Source organism: Parus major, chromosome 9 (assembly GCF_001522545.3).
Source record: "Parus major isolate Abel chromosome 9, Parus_major1.1, whole genome shotgun sequence".
NCBI lineage: Eukaryota > Metazoa > Chordata > Aves > Passeriformes > Paridae > Parus > Parus major.
The window spans coordinates 23,518,147-23,527,522 of record NC_031778.1 but is presented as its reverse complement, the minus strand read 5'-3'; the positions used below and the strand labels follow the sequence as shown (position 1 = coordinate 23,527,522).

The 9,376-nt window shown below is 53.5% G+C and overlaps 1 protein-coding gene across 2 annotated transcripts in view; it reads left to right on the top strand.

The window, feature by feature from the left end:
• The window catches only part of LOC107208889 (schwannomin-interacting protein 1), a 36,893-nt gene that overhangs the window by 14,513 nt on the left and 13,004 nt on the right, over nt 1-9,376 (top strand). The window contains exon 1 of one of the 2 annotated variants that reach the window (XM_015637940.3): nt 3,376-3,541. The exons of the other annotated variant lie outside the window; for it this stretch is intronic. Coding sequence (XP_015493426.1) covers nt 3,512-3,541 — 30 coding nt within the window. The 5' untranslated portion in view covers nt 3,376-3,511. Of the gene's footprint in view, nt 1-3,375; nt 3,542-9,376 lie in introns of those variants that run through there. 2 annotated transcript variants of the gene reach the window in all.

Genomic DNA, 9,376 nt, shown 5'->3' with positions numbered 1-9,376 from the left:
CCTGGAGAGGAGAAGGATCCAGGGAGAGCTCAGAGCCCCTGCCAGGAGAGCTGGAGAGGGACTGGGGACAAGGGATGGAGGGACAGGACCCAGGGAATGGCTCCCAGTGCCAGAGGGCAGGGATGGATGGGATCTTGGGCAGGAATTGTTCCCTGGGAGGGTGGGGACGCACTGAAATGGATTTTCCCGAGGTTTCCCCTGGATCCCTGGCAGTGTCCTGGGGCTTGGAGCACCCTGGAATAGGGGAAAATGTCCCTGCCCAGGGGTGGGGCTGGATGGGCTTTCAATTCCTTCCAAACCAAACCATTCCACGATCCCTCAATTCTCTGAAAACGGAGACAAAACATTCCCAAGTCTTGAACTCCTCCCTGATTTTCACCTGCTCCACGCTCCAGCCGCGTATTTATTTTGGGATTAAAACACAACCAACATTAATTGAGCCTGGCTTTTGTATCAGCCGGGTGGGTTGGCCAACACCAGCCTGGAAAATAAACCTTCCCACCTGATAAGGTCCCTCTGGGAATGCCTGTGGGCAGGAAAACATTTCCTGGTGTTTCCAGCAGGAATTCTGGCTTGCTTTGCTGTCGCTCCTGCTTTTTTCCCTTCCCATTCCAAAGGTTTGTGGATGAAGCCTTTGAGCACGACACGAGTGTGTAAAAATCAATGTGTGTGAGAATGGGAAATGCCAAAAACGTCGGGAAAAGGGCTGGATGTGGCTTTGCTGTAATAATCCGGGATCCTTCCCTTCCCTCCCTCCCTCCCTCCCACGGTTCCCGGCACGGGGAATGGGAGGGATCGCCTTCCCTGCCCGCTTTTATTCCTTTGAAGGAGTTTTCTTTTCCCAGCGGGAATGAGGATGGGAGAACCGATAACCTCCCTGTGCTCCTCCCTCCGTCCTGTTAATGATTTCCTTGGAGCTGGGGCAGCCAGGGAAAGCAGAAAACCTGGGAATTCTCTGCCTGTCTTTGCCACCCCAGCTGGGGAGGGACAAGGCTCGGGATGTGCCGGGGGCAAAAGAGAATCCTAAAAATACAAGCACAGAAGCAGAAATTCCCTCTTTTCCCCCAGAATTTGGGATACCAGGTGTTTCCTCCTTCTGCAGAGGAATAATTAAGGAAATTCCATTGTTTCCCTGGAAGAATTTGAGTGTTGGGTAAAGCTGGGTTCTCTTTCCCTGCGTGTCCATGGGCTGGGCTGTGCTGCCTGTGCCATGGGATTGAATTCCCGGTGTCCTGAGGCTCTGTGGACGCACAGGAATTGGGTCTGGCTCATTCCTGGTGCCCAGCTCACCTCCAGGACAGTCCCTGTCCCGAGCAGCACCTTCCCAAAATCCCTCTGGACCGGCCCTGGAGGGGTCTGGAGGGAAGGGTTTCACCCCAGTGGCACCTTCTGGAGATGTTCTCCAGGGATTTCTGAGCTGCACATTCCTAATCCAAAACTGATTTTGGGGAAAGCTTCAGGAAAACTTGTCTGGATCATCTCCCAAGTGCTGTCAGACACCTTAAATCAGGGAGTGCCTCGTGAAGAAACGCAAACCACACAGGACAGGCACCCCCTGGATTTCTTTTCCCAGCTGAGAAGGGGCTGGTGGGGCTCCCAGGAGCTTCCCACTGGATTGTGGCTCCATGGAAAGCAGCAGCCTGTGTTCATCCTTCATCCCAGAGCATCGCTTCCCGCTGACCCAGCTGGAAAAGTGCCAGGAGCCTTTCCCTCCGTTTAATCCCCCTCAGCTTTAATCATTACCTGCCCACCTCGCTCCTGCCGGGGAATGCAGATGGAGCCGGAGCAGGGAGCAAATCCAGAGATCAAGGATAATTCCTGGCCTTTTCCACCTCCGTGGCCTGGGGGGAAGAGCCTGCCTGGAACAGGTGGCTCTCTCTGGGATTGTTTTTCCAAAGGGAAAAGCTGTTGATTCCTGGGGATCCACTCCAGCCCTGGCAATGGGGAGGTTGGCACCGAGCTTTGGGGTCACCGCTGGAATGAGGGGGGGAATTGGGAATTTTCCTCGTGAGGCACAGAATGAATGGAATTTGAGTTTCTGGAAGGCATGGAGCTGTTTTTAGCTTGCCACAGAACCTTCTCCAAACAAATCCAAGGTTACACAGGGAATGGCAGAGTGGGGATGCTTTATTTGGATCAATCTTTATTTTGATGTCTGCTTGAACGGGATTCTCTGCAGATCCAGGAAAAACCAAGGATGACTTCACCCTCTCTTAAAAATTTATGCAGAATATATTAATTTTTTAATTCTTTTTTTAATGAAGTGCCTTTATTTATTTTTTTTTCCAAGCTCTTTGCTGCAGGGAAGAGAAAGCACTGGGAATGAGGGTCTGGGGGACTCCAGGGATTCTCCATCCATCCTCCCACAGCTGCTCCAGCCTGTCTGTGCTGGTGGGAAGCTGGGAAAGCTGGGAAAGCTGGGGCAGGGTGATGATCCCACAAAAGCCTTTTTTTTTTTTTTTTTTCTAGAGGCACATCTGGTGTGGGGGAATCAAATCCGAGCTGCCCTGAGCAAGTGTTGCTGCATTTCAGTCATGTGAATGGCTGAACAGCTGGGCCTCGGAGCAGGATAAATCCCTGTTTGCCGAAGGAAAGAGGGAAGGCATGGAATTTCTGGCTGGGATTGCACAGGGCATGGGGTGAGCCCAGCCTGCCGCCGTCTGGGTGTTTTAGTGCCCCTTGGATGAGCTGTGTCCAGACAAAACAAGCACTGGAAATGGGATTTAGTGTGTCTTCACCTCCATTCACAGCCAGGGAAACTCAGGGAAATGAGGCCGGTGGGATTCGTGTTGTGGTCGGGATCTGCTCCAGGATCCCCCAGCGCTCACTGCACCACATTCCCGATTCCACTCGTTTCTCCAGCCTTTCCAGGGATGCGATTGCTCGGGCAGCCCCTTCCCACGCCTAACCCACCCTGCAGTGCCGGAATTTTCCCGGATATCCAAGCCGGGCCCTGTCCTCGGCCGGGGCCGAGCTCCGCTCCCTCCCCGCCGCCGCCAGGAGGCAAAAATAACCGGGAATGTAGGGCACAGCCTCTCCCAGGAACTCCCGCTCGGGATTCCCGAGGCAGCGGGGAAGGTGTCGGGAGCTGTTTTTCCAGGGCTGGCAGCTTTTGGGTGCCGAGCTCCATCCCCGGCCGGGCGGTGCCGGGGGGCTCGGGGGGCCGGACCTGCGGCTGCCGCAGCCCGGCCGGGTCCGGAGGAGCCTCCCCGTGCCCGGGCTGGGGTTTGAGGGGTTTTTTCCCCCTCCTGGAGAGGAGCGCGGCCGCAGCGGCCCCGCCCGGAGCCCAGCGCGGAGCGGGCGGAGCGGGCCCGGCCCGGCCCCCCCGCGCTCCCGGGGCCGCTGCGCAGGCGGAGCAGCGCGGCCGCATCCATCTTCCCTGGCTGCCTCCTCCTCCTCCTCCTGCTGCTGCCTTCTCCCCATCATCCTCCTCCTCCCCAGCCTCCTCCTCCTCCCCCGGCGGGGCTGCGGGCGCTGCCGGCGGGGCGGCAGCGGCGGATGATGCTCCGAGATGGTTCACCAGGAAAATTGCTCCTACCAGGTAAGGGGCGAGCGCGGCCTGGCCCCCAGCCCCGGGCAGCTCCGGGAAGCTCCGGGCACCCCCGGGCACCCCCAGCCCCGGTCTGTGCCCCCCATGCGGCTGCGGCAGCGCGGGGCCGCTGCTCCGGCCTCGCTCCGAGCATCCGGGGATCCGCTCCGAGCATCTCGGGGTTCGCTCTGAGCATCCGGGGGTTCGCTCCGGGCATCCCGGGGTTCGCTCCGAGCATCTCGGCGTTCGCTCCGAGCATCCGGGGGTTCGGTCCGGGCATCCGGGAATCCGCTCCGAGAACCCCGGGGTTCGCTCCGGGCATCCGGGGATCCCCTGAGCACCCCGGGGCTCGGCAGGCAGAGCAGCCCCGGGGCTTTTGTGCTTGCCATGTGATGCTCGGAGGCGCAGCGGGGCCGGGGATGCGCTGCCCGCATCCCGCTGCCCGCATCCCGCTGCCCGCATCCCGCTGCCTGCATCCCGCTGCCTGCATCCCGGGATAAAAGCTCTCCCTGGAATCCGGAGAGCCGCGGGATCGCGTTCCCGGAGCTGCCGCAGCTCAGGGATGTCTTTTTTAAGAGCATTTCCTGCGCTTCCCACATTTCCGCGAGTGCGGGCCGGTGATTCCCAGGCTGCGGGCTGCTCCCGGTTCCGCAGGGAGCGGGGATGGGGGGGAGCCCCGGGGGTCCCCGTGTTTGGGGAACACCAGGATTGTTTTCCTGGGGAATTGGGAGCTGCGTTTGGGGTTTCATTTCCCTCTGAGGAGAGGATGGGCGCTGTGGGTGCACCTGCACGGGCAGCAGCTCCCTGCGGGCTCGGTGACACATTTAGGGGTTCAGTGGTACATTTAGGGGCTCCATGGCACATTTAGGGGTTTGATGGCACATTTAGGGGCTCCATGGCTCATTTAGGGGTTCGATAGCTCATTTAGGGGTTCGATAGCTCATTTAGGGGTTCGATAGCTCATTTAGGGGCTCAGTGGCACCGGTGGATTATTAAATGCACCAACATCTGTCCCTCTGGCACGGTGATGCTGAGAAATGCCTCTGCCTACGTTGAGTGAGGCTGTTTTGGAAATCCCTCATTCCCAACCATTCCCAGAGCTGGACCCTCAGCAAGCAGGGCCTTGCCCAGGCCAGCTCCCCATCCTTGTTTTCCCTCCATTCCCGTGTTTAATTCCAACTTCAGGCCGTGTTTTCCAACAAAATATCTCAGCTGCAAAATCCTTCACGAAGGGAGGCGATACCAAACAGAGACGAGCTGAGATGATTTTCCACGGAATATTTTCAGCCGAGCAATTCTGGAAGTGAAATTCCATTTTTTAACCCGTTTGGAAAAAAAAAAATAAATATCCCAGATGGATTTTTAAAATTTTTTTGGGTTTTTTTGTTATTATTCTTTTTTTTTCTCCCAGCCTTTTGGTTTCCCTGCACTCCGAGCCTGTTGCTCTGGACAGCCGGGATAAATAATGGTGCCATTGTTTGGGAGCAGCGGATGTTTTCCCAGCATACTCAGGAGCTCAGGGGTTAAAGGTTGGGCATTGTTTCCCGGCTGGAAGCGGCTCCGGGGGTTGGGATGGTGATGATGGTGATGGTGATGATGGTGATGGTGATGATGATGATGGTGATGATGGTGATGATGATGATGGTGATGATGATGATGGTGATGATGATGCGGCACAGGCCTGGCCAAAATCCCTGGGAGTTACTGCGACAGCTCTGCTGCCTTTCCCTGCTTCCACCCCCTGCTTGTTCATGGATCGCTTCCTCTCCTCCAAACCCTTAAAAATTAGAGGGAAACCAGCCAGAAACCACGCAAATCCCAAGGAAAAAAAATTTTTTTTCAATGTAAATCTGTTTCCAGACCTTGCTAGGGCGCTGCAGAGATTAGGAACAACCCAGCCCCCTCCCAACCCCATTAACCCAAAGGTCGGGTTTTAATCCTTTTGTGGATCCCGGGATTTGGGATCACGCTGGAATCCAGCAGTGATGGGATTTTGGTGGCACCGTTTAATCTCTGCTCCTTCCTCACACCCCCTTTTTTATTTGGAGCTGTTAAACTGAAAATAAATCAAAGAGAGGAACAAATCAGTGCTTGGGAATGCTCCAGAATGGTTTGGTTGGGAAGAATTCCAGCAGGAAAACTCTGCTGTGCCCAGGTCACCAAATCCATGGCAGGGAGGGAGCTGGGAGTGGGGCAGGTGCTGAGGAAGAGGAGCAAATTCCTGTCGTGTTCCATTCCTGCCTCAAATCCCCGATTCCCCCAGAACTGGGCTGTCAGTGCAGCCTGGCTCCTGAGGTTTGCAAGTGAATTCCTTGAATTTAGGCTGGAATTTCCACGGTCTGGAGGCCCCAGCACCTTCCATCTTTTCCATGGATGCATCCTGGAATCAGGCTGGATGCTGGCACTCTCCGTGCCATGGATTTCTCTCTTGATCATGCTTCTTTTCTTGTTTATTCCAATTTATTTCCCTAGATCAAACATTTTATTTCGGGCTCCACAATTCCTCCTGCAGTGTGACCAGGAAAACCGTGGCTGGTGCCCACTGAGTCATGTTTTGTGAGCTCCTGAGCCCACATGGAATAAAAATCCAGCGTGTAAATCCAGGCTTTAGGCCGGAAAAAAAGCTTTTATTCTGCTGTGTGGTTCAGCTGGGCTTTACTGGCCCTCAGCCTCAGCCAGGCCTTCAGTTTGCTTTGTAAATCTGTATTTTCAGCAGGGTCTGACAGATCCATGGAGCACTGCTGGGATCCTCAGCTTCTTCCTGCTTTAATCCATGTTTTTTACCCTCGCTGTACGAGTGGATGACACATCTAAAACACGGATTTTTAAATACAATTTTTTTAAATTAAAATTTTTTAAATTAAAATTTTTTAAATTTAAATTTCTGGTGAAAAGCAGAGAATTCAGGGGCACCCCGTGGCTGAGGCAGGAGGCTCCCAGTTGCCCCTGGGAACAGGATTTGGCTCCGTGTTTTGGCAGCAGGCAGGGGCTGAGCTATCTGCTGGCAGCAGGGTCGCTCTGGAGATGGTTCCAGGCTCCACACGTGCGAGGAAAATTAAAAAGGAGAAGAGATCTGAGGAGAAAAGAGATTTTATTGGCTTAGAAATCATGTCTGAGGTGTCACAGGGGGTGTGGTGGAGCCACAGGCTCGGATCTGGGGGTTTTTCTGGGGTGTGGGATGTGTCCAGGAGCTGGGATTGGCTTGGTTTGGCTGTTTTTGAGAGGGATTTGTTGGCACACCCTGTGTCAGGCCCCAGGGGTGAACCAGGAGAGGCTGAAAACCCCCCCAGGATCCCAGTGAACCCCAGAATTCATCCATAAAATTCACAAGCACGAAATACAAAGTGCTCCTTAAAGAAATTGAAAGAATTGGAGACTTCAGGAGATTTCTTTGGTTTGATCCCAGAGGGGTTTGGAGGCTCCAGAAATCAGCTGACATCGCCTTTTCCTTTAAAGTCAGTGCAAATTCTGGTGGCAAAATGTAACTCCAAGGGACAAGCCTTGGTGAAAAGCTCTAATTCCATGAAAATCCAGTGTGGAAAAGCTGGGGAGGTGCTGGCCAGGCCTGGTGGCCACGGAGAACGCTCCAGGCTGGCCCAGCTGAGGAGGCTCCGTGTCACTGCCACATGTCCCACAGCCCTGACAATGAACCAGAGCCTTTGTCAGGGAGCTCTGAGGCCTTGCTCAGACTCAGATCCCAAAAAAAGGCTCTGGAAAAGCACTTGGAGTGTGCCAAAGCTCAGGGAAGCTTCACCAGGGGGAGGCCTTGGTGTCAGCTCATCCCTAAATTTTATAGACTTGCAAATGCCTTGTGCTGGGAAGGGACTGGTGGGAGAGGTTGATTCCAACATTTGCGATAAAAACAACGTGGTGTGGGATGGAATCATGGAATGACAAAATAATTTGGATTGGAAGGGGCCTTAAAACCCATCCTGATGGGCAGGGACACCTCCTGCTACCCCAGGCTGCTCCAAGCCCCATCCAAGCTGGCTTTGGATGCTGCCAGGGATCCATTCCAGGGCTTTCCCACCCTCCCAGGGAGGAATTCCTTCCCTCTGTCCCATCCATCCCTCCTCTCTTTTCAGTTTAAATTATTTTTTTTTAAGTTTAAACTCTTAAACAAGTTTAAAACCGTTTCCCCTTGTCCTGTCACCCCATTCTCTTGTAGAGAATCTCTCCCTGATAGTTCTGGCAACTTGAGATTCCAAGATCCTGGAATTTACCCCAATCCCCAGAGTGCTCCATGGCTGTGATTTTGGGAGCCTGGAGGGTTTTCCTTGAACTCTGCTGGGAATTCAGGGGATCCTCTCCTCCCTTGGGTCCAGGGGTGTTTGGGAGCTGGTCCCAGCAGGAACTGGGAATTCCTCCCCCTCTGGAGCACACCCCAGCCCTGAGGGGATTTCAGTGACTCCAGCAATGCTTTGATGCTCAGGAAAGGGGAATTTTGCTGTTTTCTTGTCCTTGAGCCATCGAGGGGCGTTCCAAGCACCCCAAACTCGCCGTGCCCTCTTTCCTTGCCTCACTCAGGGGTGATTTCACCACTCCCATGCCCATCCCGGCGTTCCTGGTGCTGCTGGCTCCGTGTGCTCCCATCCCAGGGATCCCCAAGCTGACCTGCTCCAGATTTTGGGGCTCTGAGCTTTTCCTTCCTGCTGGAAAAAGGGAATCAGGCTCTTCCCCCTCCGGCACATGGAGAGAGGGAGTGGGATCTGTGTTCCTCAGGCACTGGGGACAGCATGGATTCCTTTTTTTTGGGATGCTCCAAGCAGAGGATGCTGGTGGCTGTGGGTCAGGCAGCCCGTGGGGAAGGGGGTGATCACCAAAGGATTTGGTTCCTGTGCTGAGACAATCCCAAAATTCATTTTCTTTTTGATATCCCGGATTTCAAGTGGCCTTTTCCATCCCAAGGGAGCAGGTCCTGGCACTGAGGAGGGCCCCAGGTGTCCCCAGCCATGGTTCCAGCAGCTCCCAGCTGTGTTCTGAGCCAGGTTTGGGGTTTCTCCCGGGGCCTGGAACAGCTCCTGGATGCAGGATTTTCCCTGGAGACTGGCTCAGCTCTGTGGGATCAGCTCTGGGAATGCCCCTGGAGCATCCCAGCAAGGCAGAGCTGAGCTGGGATGGGGATAAAAACATCCTCCAAACCCTGGCTGACAAGGGTGGAATAGATTTATTTATTTCTATTTTTAGGGTTGTGTCACTTCCTCCCCTCGGGGGTGGCTTTGGTGTCACTTTGCAGGAGCGGGGAGGGGACAGGGATTATCACAAAGCAGGTGACAAACGCCAGGCTCAGCCCCAGCCCCTGCTCGTGGCCACCACATCCTTCCTCTGGCATTTATTTGGGATTGATTTATTATAATTACAATATATTATTATATAATAATATAATTATAATTAATATTATTATTATTATTTATTTATTTATTAAGCCTGAGGGATTTATTTGGGATTTATTGTGCCAGGATCCATCCTCAGCTGGGAGAGGAAGTGGATTTAGGCACAGCAGGAAAGGACACAATGAGTCAGCGGCGGGGGGAACTGAAAATCAGGAAATGTCCAGAGAACGACTTGGTTTCATTTGGGAATTGCAGTTGTAAAGCACCATCGGGGGCAAAAATGGGATTAAACTTTTATTATCGCTGGTTTTGCCCTGAAAATTCGGAGTAGGTTCATGCTTGGGTGTTGCTAGAGCTGGGAATTTCCCTGGAATTTGCATTTGGGGTGGGATGGTGTTGGCATAGCTTGGATATCTCATTAAACATCATAGGGCAATTAAAATTAGTTATCTATAATAAATATAATATATTTAAATATAATATATATTATATTATATAATTATAAATATATTAG